At 41.7% G+C, this 21539-nt stretch overlaps 1 protein-coding gene across 1 annotated transcript in view; it reads right to left on the bottom strand.

Moving 5' to 3' along the window:
* The window catches only part of LOC149845622 (polyribonucleotide nucleotidyltransferase 2, mitochondrial-like), a 235798-nt gene that overhangs the window by 49831 nt on the left and 164428 nt on the right, over window positions 1-21539 (bottom strand). Inside the window, exon 15 of the mRNA XM_089997684.1 lies at window positions 16634-16719. Within this exon, the coding sequence (XP_089853810.1) occupies window positions 16634-16719 (86 nt within the window). The remainder of the gene's footprint in view (window positions 1-16633; window positions 16720-21539) is intronic.

Here is a 21539-nt window from a genome sequence, read left to right as displayed (position 1 = left end):
ATCCCATCATAAGATATCCCACATTGGAAATGCACAAGTGTCTTTGTCTCACTGTTCTTTACCCTTGAAAAATGTTCTAGTTGTTCCAAATATCAAGAAAAATATTATTTCTGTCTCTAAGCTTATTGATGATTCTAATTCCTCTGTTGAATTTACTCCATCTTCTGTTTATGTCAAGGATGCTCGAACCAAGAAGACATTCGCTGAGGGTGTTCGCAAGGGCAACATGTACGTTCTTGAGGAAGCTCCAACAGTGTCTTCGTCAAGTGTCTCTGTTCCGTCTTCTCCTAGTCCTCATCCTGTTGCTTTAACAGAGTATGATAGGTCATTCATTTGGCATGGTCGTTTAGGTCATTGCAGTCATTCTTTTATTCGTGATCTTGTTAAGAATGGGTTCATCCCCAAGTCCAGTCTGAGTCCTGCCAATGAGTCAGACATGTGCTCTAATTGTCATATTTGTAAGAGCCATGCCTTGCCTTTTCAGTTGATAAATAAACGAGCTTCCAAATTATTTGAGACAATATATTCTGATGTTTGGGGACCAGCTCCTCTTTCTTCTTCTTCTGGGAGCAAATATTATGTTGTTTTTATTGATTCTTACTCTCGATACACTTGGATTTATTTTATGAAGCATAAATCCGAAGTGTTTCACTTGTTTACTCAATTTCATGCCTTAGTCCGCAACAAATACTCCTCTAATATTGTGCATTTCCAATGTGATGGTGGGGGAGAATTTATCTCAAAAGAATTTACTGAGTACTTACTAAATCATGGGATCACTAGACAGATTTCCTGTCCACATACACCTCAACAAAATGGCATAGCAGAGAGAAAACACAGACATATAGTTGAATCTGCATTAAGCATGTTACATAATACTGGCATCCCCATGACTCTTTGGACTGAAGCTTTCCATACTGCCGTATATATCATCAATCGTTTGCCATTGTCATTACTTGAAGGAAACTCTCCATATTTCCTTTTACATCATGAACACCCTGATTACAATGTGCTGCGGGTTTTTGGGTGTATTTGTTATGTTCATGTTGATGTCTCTTTACGAAACAAATTTCAGGATAGGGCTATTATGTGCAGATTTATTGGTTATTCTGACAGTTATAAAGGGTATAGATGTTACAATCCCAAAACTGGGCGTGTACACATTTCCCGTCATGTTGTTTTTGATGAACTCAGATTCAAGGACTCGACAGACACACTTGTGGAATCCAATGCTGATCCTCAGTCTTATGATCCATGGCTAAGTGCTGAAATCTTATCTCCACAGGGTGATCCACATCAATCTTCGGCTCCAATATGTCATGACACTTCCTTTGCCTCATCCCAAGTTGATTCAGAACCATCCACATGTGATCCTCGACCATCTGGTTATTTTTCAGGGATGACTTATAGTAGAAGGCTTCCCTCTATCCGTGCTTCAGACACAACCGATGTTCTTCCACGCAGATCATAACGGGTGAGACATCCAATTGACAGGTGGGTCAGCTATGACAATTTTTCTTTAGATTTTCAGATCTTTATGACAGAGGTGAACAAAAATGAGGAGCCCAAGAGTTATGATCAAGCCTCTCAAGATAGACGTTGGATTGATGCCATGAATGAGGAGATGTCTGCCTTGCATGAATGTCAAACTTGGGCTCTTGTTCCTCGACCAGACGGGAAAAATGTAGTGAGTTCCAAATGGGTTTATAAGATTAAATATAAACCCGATGGCAGTGTTGATCGATACAAAGCCCGTCTTGTTGCCAGAGGATTCACTCAACAGTATGGTGAGGATTATGATGAAACTTTCAGTCCAGTTGTCAAGATGGGGACAATACGAGTTATTCTTTCACTGGTAGTGTCACATGGATGACCTTTATATCAGTTGGATGTGAAGAATGCATTTCTTCATGGCTATTTGAAAGAAGAAGTATATATGGAGCAACCTCCAGGGTATGCATCAAGTGATCCTACTCAATGGGTTTGCAAACTACAGAAGTCATTATATGGGCTCAAACAAGCATCTAGATCATGGTTTGACAGGTTCTCTCTCCATATTCAGCAGGCTGGTTTCACTCGAAGAGCTTTTGATCATTCTTTATTCTTATATCGGTCAGGTGAAACTGTAACTTGGCTTCTCATATATGTGGATGATATAGTACTCACGGGAAACTCTTCCTCTCATATCGCTCATGTTAAAGAGGTCCTACAAGAGGCTTTTAAAATGAAAGATCTTGGCGAGCTACGATACTTCTTGGGGGTTGAACTTGATAGAAAAGATAATGAGATGACTCTCACTCAACATAAGTATGCTCTTGACATATTAAACAAGGCAGGGATGTCGCAGTGCAAACCCATAAATACTCCCAGTGTTCTTAACTCCAAGTTGCGTGCTCTTGATGGAAGTGATGCATATCCTAATCCTCGGTTTTATCGAAGTATTGTTGGCATGTTGCAATACCTCACTTTTACCCGTCCTGACATAGTATATGCAGTGAACCAGGTCTCTCAATTCATGCATGCTCCCACAGAAGAGCATATGGAAGCAGTTAAGCGGATTTTACGCTATCTCAAAGCTACTATTGGAGATGGCCTCCTTTACACAAGGTCCTCAAATGTCTTGGATGGACATCATCTTTATACCTATACTGATGCTGACTGGGGGGGTGATCCAGATGAGAGACGGTCTGTTTCGGGTTATTGTGTTTTTCTTGACTCCAATCTCGTCTGTTGGAGTAGCAAAAGACAATGGGCCATTTGCAAGTCAAGCACAAAAGCAGAATATAGAGCCATGGCTGCCGGCACTGCTGAAGTTGCATGGTTACGACACCTCCTTGGAGAACTCTTACTTCCCATTGCCAGCTCCTCCTTCCTTTGTGATAATCAGAGTGCTATTAAAATGGCTTTCAATCCCATCTCTCACAGTCGTACCAAGCACATAGAGATTGATCAACATTTCATTCGTCAAAAGGTTGAAGACGGGGTCATTTCTCCAACATATATTCCTACATCACAACAGGTGGCAGACTTGTTTACTAAAGGACTTACAGGCGAGCACTTCTGGACTTTGAAGAACAAGTTGTGCATGATTCATCCCCATGCCCAACTTGAGGGGGGCTGTTAAGAAGACACATTTGGATTGGATCAGATCTTGATCCAATCCATAACACCGCCTAAGGCACGCGCCTCTAGGCGGTGGCATACTTGTAATTACATTCTTTTTTATTATGTATTTTGTAAAATGTACATTTTGAGTATAAATAGAATGATACAAAGGGGGAGAAGTATTCTGCGCCCCTACTTTATCTCTCCTCTCTTCCTCTCTCTCAGGTTTTCCTATTTCCCTCTCTATCTCTCTCTTTTGTTACAGCCCACATATATCAAAATCTTACAGACCCCCCCTGAAGCAACTTTTTCCCCTTTCCTCCAAGTTGGTTGTCGGGGGAACCCACAATAGGCCGACGACCACCTTGCCGTGTGCATCCTCTCTTTTGCCTATCGGAGGTCACTGGGAGGTCGACAGGGAGCCGACGGTCCCCCTGCTACGATTCTTCCCCTCCTATCGCTCTTCCTTTTTCCAGGGGCCCTACCGAGGGTCGGCAGGTGGCCGGTGGCCCCTGCCGCCCTTGACCCCTCCTTTGTGACTCATCAGGGGGTCGACAGGGGGGCTAGAGCTGGGGGGGCCTGCCTCCCCTTTTTCCCCTAGGTTCCGGCCAACAGGTAGGGTTTTCCCCTGCTTGATCCCCCTCTTTCGAGGAGACCCAACGGGGGCTCCAGGAGGCTGGTAGGAGCAGGTGGTGCACGCCACCTTGTGTTGGGACGTGGCAGGTTCAAAACCCAATGGTATAGTTATAAAACTGGTAGGGGTCCGCTTAACCGTACGTCGCAAATTTGAAACCTAGTGGTAAGTTGACTAGTAATCGGGTAGGGTCTACTTAACCCCACCCTTTCCTTTTTGTTGAGCCAATCTCAGCTCGATTGGGGTCCAACCGAGTGTGGCTATTGGGGGCCTAGTCGACGCCCTCAATATTCTCGCTCGGTGCTCGCCGACTCGGGGCCTAGCTCAGACTAGCAACCCAGGCTAGGGTTGTGTTTCGCTTGTGGTGACCTCTTTCCTGTGCTTGGCAGACACTTCGATGACGCTAGACTGAGTCGTTCCTAACCATCAGCATTTCTGAGTTTTTCCTTCAAGCGTCGGTTTTAAGGTACGGGTTCTTCTTGAAACGGATGAGAAATCGGGTGGAGATTGTGTTTCATGCAATCTTTGGATGGAAATCCATGGAGGAGCAGTGGATCTACGATTTCCACCGTTACCTATCTGTATTTCAGTATTTTTATTGGTTTCAGCAAAGAAAATCTGTATGCTGTGTATGGGTTGGATAGTTTGCCGGAAAAAAAAATTTATATGGGGGTTTAACGCTGGCCCCACGGGCATTCACTTTCTGGTTAATCATGATGTACTTGTAATACAAACGGTTACACTTTCTTTGCACCTAATTTATCTCTGATTTTATTTAAGCATTGATAGTCAAACTAATGTACATAATTATATCTTCATACCCTATTAACTGTTGATTTACCATAAATGTGCTTGAAAGTTATATTCAAAGCATAGGGGTACGGGGTGATATAGCCAAGGAGTCGGCCGGACTGGTTGGCAGGTCCATTTGGCTGAGTTGTTATGACTAGCCGGCCAACAAGTTGTCTGGTCCGGGAGTGTCCTACCCGACCAGCAGTTTAAGGATGTGCAAAATATAATTGTTGGACAAAAGGGAGAAAGGTGAATTCTATACATGCCGAACTTAAATCTGACACATGTAATGCTATTAATTATGCATCAAATCATGAAAATTATGTTGTTATGCAATTGCTAAATGATTGAGGTTTCACTTAACATGCATAATAAACAGTTTTATTCACATGCACACACACTCAAAGGGAGTATCCGTTGACATGGATACGTGTGTATGGATGTAAGAAATACACATGACAAAAATGCATGTGATGTGGAAAATTACACGCTTATGATTGACTTTGTTTTGCATGGGCGCACATGCATTTGGCACATTAGTTTGATGTTATATAACACATCACATTGGTTTTGTTGTGTGATGCATCGATGGCCTAATGGATCATCACCGGCCCGGAGAGCCATGGACTTGGTTATTTTTCTTATATGTTTTATTGCATCACTTAAACCGCATATGTTGGCATTGCACACTACTACACTATTCTAGTAGTCCTCACGGGCTGGAGTCCCGAAAGGATTCTCGCAGGGGTGGATGTGAGCTTTTGCCTTTACTTTTTGCATATGGTGTTGCAAAACTTAAAGAGTTGACTTTTAATAAAAGATAAGAAGTAAGAACAGTGTAATATACGTTCTAGGATCTCCCATCTGGAGAATGGGGATCTTAGAGATCCGGTCTTGGAAAGACTGTAAGGATACAAAAACTCCGTGTGCTTTATTTTGTCCCATGAACCCGATATTTATGTTCCTTCTTCTAGCAACGGTTTTAGGGAGAGTCCGCCACTTTACCTTCGGGTGGTGTGTTTGACATAACTGTTGTTTTGGTACCAAGAAAGTGATACTTGTGGGCGTGAGGTGTCCCTTGTGTCTCCAACATTAGATGTAGAGGTCTTATGTTTCGAAGGTGATTCGACCGAGGGCTAAGTTTGGAACCCAGTAATAAAATACAAATTGTGTTAAGCTACCCTAGGGACCTAACTTGACCTCAGAGATTATACCCGTTTGGTGTATCCGCGGGCAACAATAATTAAAAAGAGGAACTTAAAGTTGTATGCATTTAATAGGGCACGCATAAGGAAAAAAGAGAGAACTTAAATGAAAGATAACAAAAGGATTCGTGCATTTTCCTGTTATGTATTAGATCATGCATATTTTAATTATTCCCTCGATCATTACATGATGATGAGTGTGTAATGTTTACTTCTTATTGTATGTTGAAGTTTTGTTACTTGCTACTGCTTTAATGTTTCTGCATGCTTAGCACTTATAACTGTTTCATGAAAAAATTCTTAAATGCTATAAACTGTCCTGAGTGCATTTTCCTCAAATGCTGCATGATATCTTATCTTAACCCTTTGTCTCACATGTTTCACTAAGAAATAGTTGTGCTCAAGATTTCGATTCTGACACCCTACTTTATTGGTTTTTCCCAAAAACAGATAATCAGTGAAGTCGGCAACTACTGGGAGGGCACGAGAGTCACACTTGGTTCTTGACAACTTCTCTTGTAGTCAGAGTGACTCTTTCTTTTTGTCTTTTAGTTCTATTGTTCTTTTCAGTTCTTTTGTTTCAGATAGTTGCTACTTTGATGTCTGTTGCGTAGAACACTGTCTCTAAAATTGATTCTTGATTCATAAATAAAAAGGTTGTTTGGGTTCTTATGGATGATGATTGTAAGTTTCTTTGTGGTGTTTGACTATCCAGTTGAAATTGGAACTGTGAGGACCCCGGGTCTCTGAGAAGTTTTCTATACTATTAAAAAAAAATCGCATTTTCAAGGGGTATGAGTTGGGGTCGTTACAGGTTTGATATCAGAGCCACCACAAAGACTTGTAATTTTATCATCTTTGAGTATTAAAATTTTTATTTTTGGTATGTGAGCCCTCTCCTGAAGCATCGACAAGTTGTAACTCGTCCTCCAAAGTAGTCTTATTCACTGGTAAGGCTATTTAATACTGTTATTTAAAGCATATGAACTTTGTATGATTGATTGCATTCATAGTTCAATTTTTATTAGTGTGAAATTAAAAGTCTTAGTGTGATTGTATGAACGATTATTGTTCGTGATCAACCCCAAGGGGGTAGGATCGGTAAGAGTCTAATTTGTAGAAAATATATGCGTTGTAGATGTCGTACTCACGCAGAGGTGCTTCGTCTTCCACTACTGCTCCCGCGAACTGGCAGGAGTAGAGGGACTTTATGATGGAAGTTATCCACACACTAACCGAGACCATGACTGCACAGGCAACGCAAACGGCTCAGGCCATGCAGGCGGCACAGGCAACCGCGCGTGACCCTCCGGTCGACATTGGTTCGAATGTGGGTGGCGTTTCCTTCGAAAGGTTCCAAAGTTGGACCTGCCTACCTTTTCAGGCAAGGCTGACCCAGAGGTTGCAGAGAGCTGGGTCGAGGAGATTGAGCAGGCGTTCAACGCCCTACCTGTCCCTGAGGACAAGATGACATTGTTTGGCACATACTGTCTGAAGGGCGATGCCAAGAAGTGGTGGGGCACCCTACGAAGGGTGAAGTACGCAAATATGGAGGTGATCCCTTGGGAAGTGTTTAGGGAGGAGTTCCTAGACACCTACTTCCCTCCCTACGCCCAGGAGCAGATGCAACAACGGTTTTTGGACCTCGCTCAAGGGAACATGAGCCTGGTGGAGTACGCCACCAAATTCAGGAGTTTGGAGAGGTACTGTCCGAACTTATTCTCCAGTGAGAAGGCAAGGGCAGGCAAGTTCGTGCACAGACTGAAGAATGGGTTACAGACTCGTGTGATCGTGAGTCGTCCTTCTACCTTGGTCGAGGCGATAGAGTCGACCACAGTTCTGACCGAGGACTGAGAGTGATCCAGGAACGACTCCCAGAAGGGAGGTGACAACGAAAGGAGTTCTTCGAGCGGGACGAGAACGAACCCACCTGCAGGAGGGAAGATGCAGGGCGGCAAGAAGCAGCAGACCCATGATGGGCGACAACAAAGCGCGCAGCAGGGTCGACCTCAACCCTAGAGACAACAGGGGAAGGCCTAACCGGCATGTCACAGGTGCAGCAAGAACCATCCATTAGGTTTTTACCCATCGTTCAAGGGGGGTCTGCTATCAGTGCCAGCAACCAGGGCACATTGCTCCTTTCTGTCCGAACAAGCCAGCGGCTCTGGGAGGACAACAATAGTAGCCACCGCAGCAGCAAGAGAGGCCTCAACAGCTGCAGGGTCAGCGCAAGACCAATGGGCGGGTCTACGCAGCGACAACAGCCTACCAGGGCGATTAGGCAGATCTAATCAAAGGTATATTTATAGTTGCTGAACACTTTGCACGTGTGATGTTTGATTCAGGTGCAACACAACTTTATTTCTTCTTCGTTTGCAAAGTCGCTCAATTTGGTTCCATCTAGCCTCAAAAGGGCTTTTGATGTGATGTCACCTATGGGTGCATTCTCCTCCGAAAAGTATTTCCCGGCAGTACGCGTGGTGATAGAAGGCCATGAGTTGTCTGCCGATTTGGTCATTTTGGATATGACATTTTATGATGTCATTCTGGGCATGGACTGGTTGTCCAAGCATAATGCGACCCTCCAGTGTCAGGGCAAGAAAGTTATCTTGGAGCGTTCCGATTCGTCTGCATTGTTGTATCATTCGACGAGAGCGAGGAGCGGGTTAAAGATCGTCTCAGTGTTGAAGATCTCCAAGTACCACAAGCAAAGTTGCATGGTGTTCTTGGTCAGTGTGTTCGCTCAGGATAGCCAGGTGACACCCTTGGAACAGTTAGATGTTGTCCGAGAATTCCCAGATGTCTTTCCCGAGAATTTGCCAGGTTTGCCACCTCATCGAGAAATTGAGTTCTCGATCGAGCTAGTGCCTGGTACGACACTAGTGTCTCGCACTCCGTATCGCATGGCACCTGCAGAGTTAGGGGAACTGAAGAAGCAATTGCAGGAGCTTCATGACAAAGGATTTATTAGACTGAGTGTGTCCCCTTGGGGTGCACCAGTCGTCTTTGTGAAGAAGAAAGATGGTTCAATGCGACTTTGTATTGACTATCGTATGTTGAATAAAGTCACGGTGAAGAACAAGTACCCTCTGCCTAGGATCGATGATTTGTTTGATCAGTTGAGAAAAGAAAAAGTGTTCACGAAAATCGACCTTCATTCGAGATATCATCAACTGAGGATTAAAACTGAGGATATTCCTAAGACCGCATTCAGGTCTAGATATGAGCATTATGAGTTTTTGGTAATGTCTTTTGGACTTACTAATGCCCTTGCGACCTTTATGGATCTGATGAATAGGGTGTTCAAGTTGTGGTTGGATTCTTTTGTCAATGTGTTCATAGATGACATTTTGATTTACTCAGAATGTGGAGATCACCGAGAGCATCTGCGAGATGTGTTGCAGACACTGAGAGAACATCAACTTTATGCAAAGTTCTCAAAGTGAGTTTTGGATTGATAGGGTGATGGTTCTCGGTCACATGATATCCACGAGAGGAGTTGAGATTGATCTAGCCAAAGTGGAGGCCGTTTTGTCATGGGAACAACTGAAGACGGTGTCAGACATTAGAAGTTTCTTGGGATTGGCAGGTTACTGCCGTCGATTCATTCAAGATTTTTCGTGTGTAGCTACCCCAAAGACCTGGTTGTTGCAGAAATGAGTGAAGTTCGAGTGGTCCCCTCGATGCAAAGATAGTTTTCAAGAGCTAAAGAAGAGGTTGACCACGACACCGGTTTTGACGTTGCCTTACGGTACGGGTGGTTTTATGGTATACAGTGATGCGTCAGAGACTGTACTGGGTTGTGTTCTTATGCAACACCGAAAGGTCATAGCGTATGCTTCCCGACAGTGCATGAGAAGAATTATCTCATGCATAACTTGAAGTTAGCGGCAATAGTTTTCACGCTGAAGATTTGGCGTCACTACCTTTATGGGGAACAATTTGAGGTCATGTCCGATCACCAGAGCCTCAAGTACATTTTTACTCAACGAGACTTAAATTTGAGGCAGCGGAGGTGGTTGGAGTTCTTGAAGGACTACGACTTCTCCATCGCTTACCATCTGGGTAAGACGAATGTGGTGGCGGACACACTTAGCAGAAAGGCGTCGATCACAGCTGCTAGCTTGATTGGATGCAGTTGGGATCTGGTCGAGGAGTTCGTTAGGTGGCAGCCTTTTGCTGATGACTCCGGACGTATCCTTTGTGCTGGGATGCAGGCACGACCAGAGATCATAGATCGAATTGAGGAACTCCACTCAGAAGATCCGGACTTTGAGAAGTTATGCGAAAGTGCCAAGAAGCCAGAAGCACAGTTTTGCCGAGAGGACGGAACCATCATTTTCAGAGACAGATGGTGGGTTCTGAAGGCGTTGTGGGAGGAGTTGATGTGTGAAGCTCACTGGTCTAGATATTATGTTCACCCTGGTTCCACCAAGATGTTCAAAGATCTTCAGAGGACTTACTGGTGGAATGGGATGAAGCGGGACATCGCGGAGTTCGTGTCCCGGTGTCTCACCTATCAGCAGGTGAAGATTAAACACCAGAGGCCTGGCGGACTTCTGCAGCCACTCGAGATTCCGGAGTGGAAGTGGGATGATATTTCAAAGGATTTCATTGTAGGGTTGCCTAACACCCGACGACAGAGAGATGCCATTTGGGTGATTGTGGATCGCTTGACAAAGAGTGCTCATTTTCTTCCGATCAGGATCAGTCAAAGCTTGGAAAGCTTGGCCGATCTCTACATGGATGAGATTGTTAGACTTGATGGAGTGCCTCGTTTGATAGTGTCAGATCGAGATCCGAGGTTCACATCTCGATTTTAGCGCCAGCTTTAGAAATCCCTTAGCACTACCTTAAAGTTCAATACCGCTTTCCATCCACAGACAGACGGGCAGTCGGAACGAACGATCCAGACGCTCGAGGATATGTTGAGAGCGTGTGCTTTGGATTGGGCAGGTGATAGGGACAAGCATGTGAAGCTTGCAGAGTTTTCATATAACAATAGCTTTCATGCTAGTATTGGTATGGCCCCGTATGAATCACTGTATGACCGACCATGTAGATCTCCTGTGTGCTGGGATGAGGTTGGGGTGAGAGCTGAGGAGTTTTCAAAAATCATCCAGCACTATGCGGATCAGGTGCGTTTAATCCGGCAAAGGTTGATTGCATCTCAAAGTAGGCAGAAGAGTTATGCCGATCAGCGGCATAGAGAGCTCAGTTTTGAGTTAGGCGACCATGTGTTTATTCGAATCTCGCCTACGAAAAGTATCTTCCGGTTTGGAAAGAAAGGAAAGTTGAGTCCTCGGTATGTCGGACCCGTTGAGATTCTTGGAAGAGTCGAGGACACCGCTTATCGAGTAGCTCTTCCTCCTCAGTTTTCGTAGCTTCACGATGTGTTCCATGTCTCGATGCTAAGAAAGTATGTACCTGACCCCTCACACGTGATTCACTATGAGGCGATCGAGGTACAACCTGACCTAACTATGGATGAAAAGCCGTTAGAGATTGTGGAATGCCATGAAAAGGTGCTACACAGTAGGACGATTCCGTTCGTGAAGGTGCGTTGGCAGCATCATGGGCTGGATGAGTGCACTTGGGAACCTGAGGCGGATATGCGTCAACACTACCCACATTTGTTTGGTACGTTCTAATTTCGCGGACGAAATTCTTTAAACAGGGTTAGGATGTAAAAACCAGTGTTAAAAAAAAATCAGAAGCTGGGTCGGACCCGACCCGGATCCGTAACCCGGTAGGGTTTTAAAACCCTGGCCCCGAGTTTTCTTTTCCCTTCCTCCCTGTAGCCGCCTCGCACAAAAGGGGCTCCCCGTAAACGACGGGGCCATGATCTCCTCCCCTTCCCCCTGTGCCTTCCTATTAAGCAACGCAGAGGGAGAGGAGGTCCTCACGCGCAACTCCTCTCCCCCTCCCTATCGTTCGTCTCCATGCGTGCAACAACCGATGGCGCCGGCGAGATACAGGTACGCTTCCCTTCTCCGTCACTCTGTCTTCTCCCTTAACTCCCCCTTCTGCGTGCGTCGGGAGACCGGAAGGGAGCCGACGGTCGCTCCCTGTTGTGATTCTTCTACGAGCTGCGATCGCCGGGATGTCGCGGCGATTTCCTTTTCCCCCCGTTGGTGCCTATCTGCTCTGCTGAGGGACCGGCGGGAGGTCGATGGTCCCGACAGTCCCTCTTTTTTTTGCCTCTTTGAGGTCACAGGGAGGTCGGCAGGGAGCCGACGGGCCCCGTGCAACGATTCTTCCCCTCCCATCGCTCTTCCTTTTTCCTGGGGCCCTACCGAGGGTCGGCAGATGGTCGGTGGCCCCTGCCGCCTCCTTTGTGGCCCGTCAGGGGGGCTAGGGCTGGGGGGCCTGCCTCCCCTTTTTCCCCTCAGTTCCAGCCAACAGGCAGGGTTTTCCCCTGCTTGATCCCCCTCTTTCGAGGAGACCCAACGGGGGCTCCAGGAGGCTGGTAGGAGCAGGTGGTGCACGCCACCTTGTGTTGGGACGCGGCAGGTTCAAAACCCAATGGTATAGTTATAAAACTGGTAGGGGTCCGCTTAACCGCACGTCGCAAATTTGAAACCCAGTGGTAAGTTGACTAGTAATCGGGTAGGGTCTGCTTAACCCCACACTTTCCTTTTTGTTGAGCCAATCTCAGCTCGATTGGGGTCCAACCGAGTGTGGCTATTGGGGGACTAGTCGACGCCCTCAATATTCTCGCTCGGTGCTCGCCGACTCGGGGCCTAGCTCAGACTAGCAACACAGGCCAGGGATGCGTTTCGCTTGTGGTGACCTCTTTCCTGTGCTTGGCAGACACTTCGACGACACTAGACTGAGTCGTTCCTCACCATCAGCATTTCTGAGTTTTTCCTTCAAGCGTCGGTTTTAAGGTACAAGTTCTTCTTGAAATGGATGAGAAATCGGGTAGAGATTGGGTTCCATGCAATCTTTGGATGGAAATGCAGGGAAGAGCAGTGGATCTACATTTTCCACCGTTACCTATATGTATTTTGGTATTTTTATTGGTTTCAGCAAAGAAAATATGTATGTTGTGTATGGGTTGGATAGTTTGGTGAAAAAAAAAAATTATATGGGGGTTTAACACTGGCCCAAGGGCAGTCGCTTTCTGGTTAATCATGTATGTACTTGTAATACGGACGGTTACACTTTCTTTGCACCTAATTTATCTCTGACTTTATTTAAGCATTGATAGTCAAACTAATGTACATAATTATATCTTCATACTCTGTTAACTGTTGATTTATCATAAATGTGCTTGAAAGTTATATCCGAAGCATAGGGGTATGGGGTGATATAGCCAGGGAGTCGGCCGGACTGGTTGGCAGGTGCATTTGGCTGAGTTGTTATGACTAGCCGGCCAGCAGGTTGTCTGGTCCGGGAGCGTCCTACCCGACCAACAGTTTAAGGATGTGCAAAATATAACTGTTGGACAAAAGGGAGAAAGGTGAATTCTATACATGCCGAACTTAAATTTGACGCATGTTATGCATCAAATCATGAAAATTATGTTATGCAAATGCTAAATGATTAAGGTTTCACTTAACATGGACATGCATAATAAACAATTTTGTTCACGTGCACACACACTCAAAGGGAGTATGCGTTGACATGGGTAGGAAATACACATGACAAAAATGCATGTGATGTGGAAAATTACATGCTTATGATTGACCTTGTTTTGCATGGGCGCACGTGCATTTGACACATTAGTCTAATGTTATATAACACATCACTTTGGTTTTGTTGTGTGATGCATCGATGGCCTAATGGATCATTACCGGCTCGGAGAGTCGTGGACTTGATTGTTTTTCTTATATGTTTTATTGCATCACTTAAACTATAGATGTTGATATTGCACACTACTACACTGTTCTAGTAGTCCTCACGGGCTGGAGTCCCGAAAGGATTCTCGCAGGAGTGGATGCGAGCTTTTATCTTTACTTTTTGCATATGGTGTTGCAAAACTTAAAGAGTTGACTTTTAATAAAAGATAAGAAGTAAGAACAATGTAATATACGTTCTCAGATCTCCCATCTGGAGAATCAGGATCTTAGAGATCTGGTCTTAGGGAGACTTTGAGGATACAAAAATTCTGTGTGCTTTATTTTGTCCGCTGAACCCGATATTGAATTTTTTTTTCCTGGCTACGGTTTTAGGGAGAGTCCGCCACTTTACCTAGAGGTGGTGTATTTGACACATCTGTTGTTTTGATACCAAGAAAGTGTCACTTGTGGGCATGGGGTGTCCCTTGTGTCCCCGACATTAGATGTAGAGGTCTAATGTTCCGAAGATGATTCGACCGAGGGCTAAGTTGAAACTCAGTAATAAAATACAAATTGTGTGCTAAGCTACCCTGCGGACCTAACTTGCCTCGGAGATTATACTCGTTTGGTGTATCTTCGGGCAATAATAATTAAAAAGAGGAACTTAAAGTTGTATGCATTTAATATGGCATGCATAGGAAAAAATGAAGAATTTAAATGAAAGACAACAAAAGATTTCATGCATCGCACAAAAAACATGCATTTTCCTGTTATGCATTAGATCATGCATATTTTAATTATTTTCTCGATCATTACATAATGGAGAGTGTGTAATGTTTACTTCTTATTGCATGCTGAAGTTTTGTTACTTGCTACTGCTTTAATGTTTCTGCATGCTTAGCACTTATAATTGTTGCATGAAAAATTTCTTAAATGCTATAAACTGTCTTGAGTACATTTCCCTCAAATGCTGCATGATATCTTATCTTAACCCTTTGTCTCACCTGTTTCACTAAGAAGTAGTTGTGCTCAAGATTTCGATTCTGACACCCTACTTTATTGGTTTTTCCTAGGAACAGATGATCAGTGAAGTCGGCAGCTACTGGGAGGGCACAAGAGTCACACTTGGTTCTTGACAGCTTCACTTGTGGAAGGAGTGACTCTTTCTTTTTGTCTTTTCAGTTAGTTTCTACTTTAATATCTGTTGCGTAGAACACTGTCTCTGAAATTGATTCTTGATTCATAAATAAAAAGGTTGTTTGGGTTCCTATGGATGATGATTGTAAGTTCTTTTATGGTGTTTGGCTATCCAATTAGAATTGGAACTGTGAGGACCCCGGGTCTCTGGAAAGTTTTCTGCACTATTAAAAAAAAATCCGCATTTTCAAAAGGTATGAGTTGTTGTCGTTACACATAGAGACGTTGGGAGCATCCAACGGTCACATTTGTGACCTTTCGGGAGCCCCAACGTCTCTATGGTCAATTGACCATAGAGCCCCCAATGGCTTATTCAATTTACAAAATATAAAAAGAAAAATAAATACAAAGAAATAACTGTTTTCTAAAACAGTTATTTATTTCATGTGTGAAACAACAAAAATGCCCATAATGGGCATTAGCTATTACAAAACAATTATATATATATATATATATGAATATATATATACGTTCATAAGTATATATATATATATATACTCTTATATATATTTTAACAGCCTCATCTGAACCAATCCAACTATAATAATCATTGGTTCCAATCAAACCCAAATAAACCTAAATATATTTATCTTGGATCTGAACGAATTATATATATATATATATATATATATATATATATATATATATATATATATATATATATATATATATATATATATATGTGTGTGTGTGTGTGTGTGTGTGTGTGTAGAAGCGAACATAAAAACTGGCAGTGGGAATGAACCTTGATCAGATTGCGACAAATGTAGGGATGACACACACACACACACACACACACATATATATATAAAATATGCTGATCCGTTTAGAATCCTGATCCACGCACACACACACACACACACACACACAAATGATCCATTTTCCATAAAGTCTTTTTGGATCTAGGTTAGAATCCTGATCCGTTTCATCCATTTCAATACTCTGAGCCGTTGCAAGTTCATAACATCTAAGGGTGGGTATATTCAGGTTCATAATATGCAAGAGGGTAGTATTTCTATCTGTTTTAGAAGCACAATGATGTATTTTAAGTGAATACGGTAAAATAGGCATTTTAGAACACTTCAAAAGTTGCCCACCATTAGGTATGAGAGAGGTTAACCAAGGTCTTTATTTGATCATTGTCAGAAAAACCTTGGTCTGCGTCAGGAATTTCAAAAAGGATGGTCCCTGACATGGAAAATCAGGTAAATGGTCCATATCTGGAAAATGGCTTTTCAAATGGAAAAAAAAAATCCAACATTAGAATAACACTTTCCAATCTAATGGTGAGTAATTAATAAAAGGCAACCAAAATCCACCACATCTTCATGAAGAAAGAAAGTATTAAAATAAAGACAACCAAAAGCAGGGTGATATAAAATTTGAGTGCCATATAAAATCATTTATGAAAATCGTGGACAACAAGCAAAAAAAGACTGCAGATGATCAAATACTATGGACTTCAATGATGGGAACTTTAAGGAAAATGGGGTTACAAGAACCTAGCAGAGCTGTATAGTGGACTAAAGCAAGTTAATTATGCAAAAAATACTAATGAAATGCATTATTCAGACTTTTCTGATAGTGCTTTGCTTGACAAAGCCATCAATTTATCATTTCCAAGACAGTTATGGTTTATCCTTATGCAGATATTTCAGAAAAATTCTTCATCAACATCTCCAATACTGACAGATCATTATTCTTCAATGAGATCAGAACAGGCTTCTTCCTGTGTCAAGAACTTTTTCATTGTGTTAAAACTTAGAAAACCATGAGCAGCAGCAAGAATTCCTTTTGAGTGAGCATCAATAGTCAGCTTCTATACAGAAAAGGTAATTGAGATGAACAAAATCAGCAACGAGCAAATACAGGAAATGCATCCTATGATAGAGAATAAGTAGAAACTGAAACTGAACCTTCTCTTGAGCTTTCTGCATAATTGCTTGGTTGTTTGCAATAATGATGATTTTTCCATCATCATCATTGATCTCAATATGTGCACCTACAGGTGAATCACATTGCAGAAAAAATTAGTAAAATAAGTACATGCATCAGCTGCCCGGCAGAAGGATCACATGCATGCAAACATGACCCTGCACACATGACCCTGCACACACACACACAGAGAGAGAGAGAGAGTCATGCATGTGCATATGTATTCAGAATTACTGATCTTGAAGATAAACTGAAACAACAGATAACTTTTATGTTCCCAAAGCTTGAAATTGCACGTTGAACACCACATTGAGATTCTTCAAATAAGTAAATCAGCTGATAAAAGATGTAGAATTTGATGAGTCTATGGATAAACAAACCCTCTGACAAGCATCCAGTTAGCATCATAAAAAAAACAAACTCAAACAAAATGATATGTAACAGAAAAGCATTGTGTGGATACCCAATGAAGTAGAAAAGCCTACTAGCTAATTATCAAATCAGAAAAGATGGATCGTTCTCCCATTCTTTTGCCAATACTAAAATCCAGTCTTTTGTCAATTAATCATAGATCACATAAAAGGCGAAATGAGAATAGAATGACAAAAAATTATTACCCTTATACTCTATGCAATGACATGATAGTTGGAAGATACGTGAATCAGTTCTAAAATTGTTTTATTTATCCTTACTGTTTTACTAGAAAATTGTTACAAACACCCTTCCCGAAGGTTGTGTAAATTGTCTTTATTAATTTTTATCTTGAATAAATTATTTTAGCATCTTAAAGGAGACAACCCTCCTAATTTTTCTTAATTTTCATTCTCCAATTTTTTGTTAAAATTACCTTACCCCTTGGTAAAAGTTCCACAACTATACCAAAGAACACGCCCTCTCTCTGACATGTTTAGCATGCCTCTCCCACATTTGTGCCAAAAGTTGCTCAACCCAATTGGTATGCTGTTACTATTCTTACACCTTTAACCATAGAAAATATATTAATACTAACTTTCCTTTTTTCTCTTTTGCACTTTCCGACTAGATGAATGTGCAAACAAGATTTTTAGTTAATTATTTTCACAGTTTCCTTCCTCAACTATCTTGTCTAGAAACCCCTAGCTTTCTGCCTCAAAATGGCTGAAAAGAGAGCTTCCAGTGACATGTACAAGCTTTTCGTAACCATGTAATGGAAACAATAGCATTAGCAACCATAGCAATTAAAAATTGTAAATCACATACAAGAGTAAAGAACCAGAACAGATGTAACCAACATTGGTGATGAGTCAAGATAGAAGGTTCATGGCAATGAAATTTCAAAGATTTTAAAATATCTTTATGGCAAGTTATTATACAAGAATTTCCAAAAAATAAATAAGAGAACATATAAAAAAAATCTCCATTTAAAAGGCACACAACATATCTCTTATTCTTAACTTTGGCTTCAATAAAAAGCAAAACAAGTGATTGTTTTCTTTTCCCTTAAAAAAAGACAAAAAAGAAACAAGAAGATCCATCCTTGAAAATTATTGAGCATGGGCAACATTTATGATGACTAAAGATTTCTTTACATATGTTTTAAAGGAGTCCATTCACATGTCAGTAATGGAACCAATCAACCATAAACTTCAACAAACTTTGAGAGTGTTATGATCCTTGATCATAACAAGGTAGAGAAGAAGAAGAAGAGGGGAGAGAGAGGTGTTTCACTCTTTTTTTATAGTCAAAGGGAAAACACCCCCATCACCAACCGCATATTGGCTGGCCTCTGGTTGGTAAAACCCTTGAGGTCCCCCCTGCCCATCGGGGTACACCCAGCTTGGACTTTACAGCAAGGGATGCCACTCATGGGTTTAGAACACTTTGAGCAGAAACAACTTCCAAAATACTGAAGTGGGTAAATTCTCATTAACATTTAAAAATCCCCTTACAAAGAGGATACCCCTTTCTATTAAAGAATTTATCTAGTCCTACAGATCCAGTTCCTCACAGCCTGATCTAATTCTCTACCTAAACCCACAAACCAAAACACCTAATACAAAGCTGAAACCCGCCACAACTTTATTCTCACCTGAACCCACTTCATAAATGTGGAGTCATAACATTCTCCTCTACTTCAAGTCACACCTTGTACTCATGGTGAGAGATTTCCTTTCTTGGGTTTGAAACAGGTTTTGGAGCACCCATCTTCCCAGCCATGTCTTAAGTAACAACAACTAGATTTTTCAATGCAAGAATATGTAGGGTAAAGAGAGGGTATTGGACACCAATTGCAATTTCAACACAATTTTGTGAGGCCTTCACACACATAGCGTCTTTGAAGGTCTACAAGAGCCTTCACTATGACTTCCGGTTAAGAGATCAAAACACCATATTTGCTTTGTTTCAGTCACAGTAAAGCTCCAAACCGCAAGCACTTCTAGAGAATCCAGTCCAAATTTTCAAGAATCCTATTTATAATGCACTGTGTCCACTCCACGTGGATGGTGGCACCATTAGAGCTAGATTTAGGATCACACAACTCCAACTGTGAATTTTCTTCCAAGAGATGTTGTCTACGTTGGTGCTTTGAAGCAGAGCTATCAACAGGTTCTTTATGTTCTGTAATGACCCCAATTCACAGCCCTTGAAAACGCAGATTTTTTTTAAGAGTTGCGGAAATCTTCCCAGAGACCTGGGGTCCTTACAGTTCCAATTTCAGCTGGATAACCACACACCACAAACGAACTTACATTTATCATCCATAACCAAACAAACCGAACTCTTTATTAATGAATCAATAACAATTTCATACTCAAGTCAAGAGTGAAATAACAACTGCAGGAAAATAAAAAGAACTAAAAAAAACAAAAAGTAGAGTCACTATGTCCGTAGGTGAAGCAGTCTGAAGCAAAGGTGACTCTCGTATACTCTCAGAAACTAGTCGACTTCATTGATCACCTGCGACTGTGAAAAACCATAGAAGTAGGGTGTCAGAACCGAAATCCTGAGCACAAGTACCTATAATGAAACAAGTGAGCATAACAAATACAAATAAGATTTCATGCAATCATTTAGAGGAAAGCAATTATAATAATTTCATAATACAATAAAACATTCATGCAACAAGGAACAATTTCTAAGCATGAAGAATCATTTAAGCAAGAGCAGGGATCACAATTTAAGTAAGCAAGATATTTAACAGACATTAGCAATTAAACATCATGCATCCACCGACATGTAACAATTAAGGGAACAGATAACATATGCATATTCTAATGCATAACAGGAATATGCATGACTTATGTGCAATGCATGAACATTTTATTATCTTTCATTAAAGTTTTCTTTTTCCATATGCATACCCTATTAAATGCATACAATTTAAGTTCCTCTTTTTAATTACCATTGCCCGCGGATACACAAAACGGGTAAAATCCCCGAGGTCAAGTTAGTTTCTCAGGGTAGCTTAACACACAATTTGTATTTTATACTAGGTTCCAAACTTAACCCTCAACCGATATCAGGAAACAACACCATCCATCGGAACATTAAAAAACATCTAATGTCGGGGACACCTGAAACATCAGCATCCACAAGTATCACTTTTCTTGGCATACTAAAACAACAACAGTTGTGTCAAATACACCACCCCCAGGCAAAGTGGCGGACTCTCCCTAAAACCATGGTCAGGAGAAGAACCTCAATATCGGGTTCAGAAGCAACAACAACGCACACAAAGTTTTTATATCTTCACGGTTTCCCCAAACCGCAACATCTAAGACTCCCATGTTAAAATGTAAAACTGTACATATATGTATATATAATAATATTATATTATTATATATATATATATAAATACATTTTTAATTTCTTTCTTTTCTGTATTTTTTTCCTTTATTTTTATTTTTTGTTTTTATGTCATCTAGTTCAGTTTGAACTAGAATGACTGTTGCTAGTCAAGTCCTGTCCAGACTTGACTAGCAATAGAGCTGTTGGACTGACACAGAGCTGTTGGACTGACACATTCCAACAGCTCTAAATAGAGCTGTTGGACTGTGCCCAACAGCTCTATTGAGTCCTCTTTCAGCTGTGTATATAAAGGGGTGCAGCCCCTCTTGTATTTTACTCCAATGCTTCTTAAGCAATTGGTTTTTCATATCAATAAAGAATACATTTTTTATTTTTATTTTGTTTCCAGTTATACCCTTTTTAAGGGTTATGCTTTAGTGTCATTCTTGACACTTGCTCTTGTTAATCAAAGCTCGTGTTTCGAAGATCCCCATTTCATTTCATGGTATCAGAGCCGCGGAAGTACTAAATCTTGAGGAAAAGCTGCCTCGGTTTCCGTGCCCGTTTGCAAAAGTGTTCGCCACTTGAAGAGAAGTGTTTTATCACTTCATTGGAGAAGATTTCACATCTTGTTGTATTGTTTTTTTTTTTTCTTTCTTTCTCATTTTTCTTCTTGTTTCTCTTCTATCCCTATTCTTTCTCTCCTTGTAATCGATGGATGACAATGATAAAGTCACCATCATGCCTATGAAACTAAGCGATACGAACTATGTAACATGGGCTTCAATCATGAAGCACCATATATGGGGAAAAGGCTTATGGGGGATTGTGGATGGTTCCGATTCGAAACCTAAGCTATCTCTTACTAAAAAGGAGGGAGATAAAGAGGTCCCTCTATCGGAAGAAGAGAAAATCAAGGCTATTCCCTCATACGAGAAGAAATGGAAAGAATGGAGAATATCTCATGCGAAGATAATGTCATGGCTTATCAATAGCGTTGACATTAAAAAATGCTCAAGTCTTGCCAAATTTGATCATGCCGATAAGGCATGGGAATACCTTAAGAATATGTATTCCCTTAAAGATATTGCACACGTGTGCAACCTCCAAGAAAAAGTT

The sequence above is a fragment of the Nuphar pumila genome, chromosome 2, assembly GCF_984573655.1.
Source record: "Nuphar pumila chromosome 2, dmNupPumi1.hap1.1, whole genome shotgun sequence".
Lineage (NCBI taxonomy): Eukaryota > Viridiplantae > Streptophyta > Magnoliopsida > Nymphaeales > Nymphaeaceae > Nuphar > Nuphar pumila.
The sequence above is the reverse complement of the archived record's forward strand: the minus strand, read 5'-3'. Positions and strand labels throughout refer to the sequence as shown.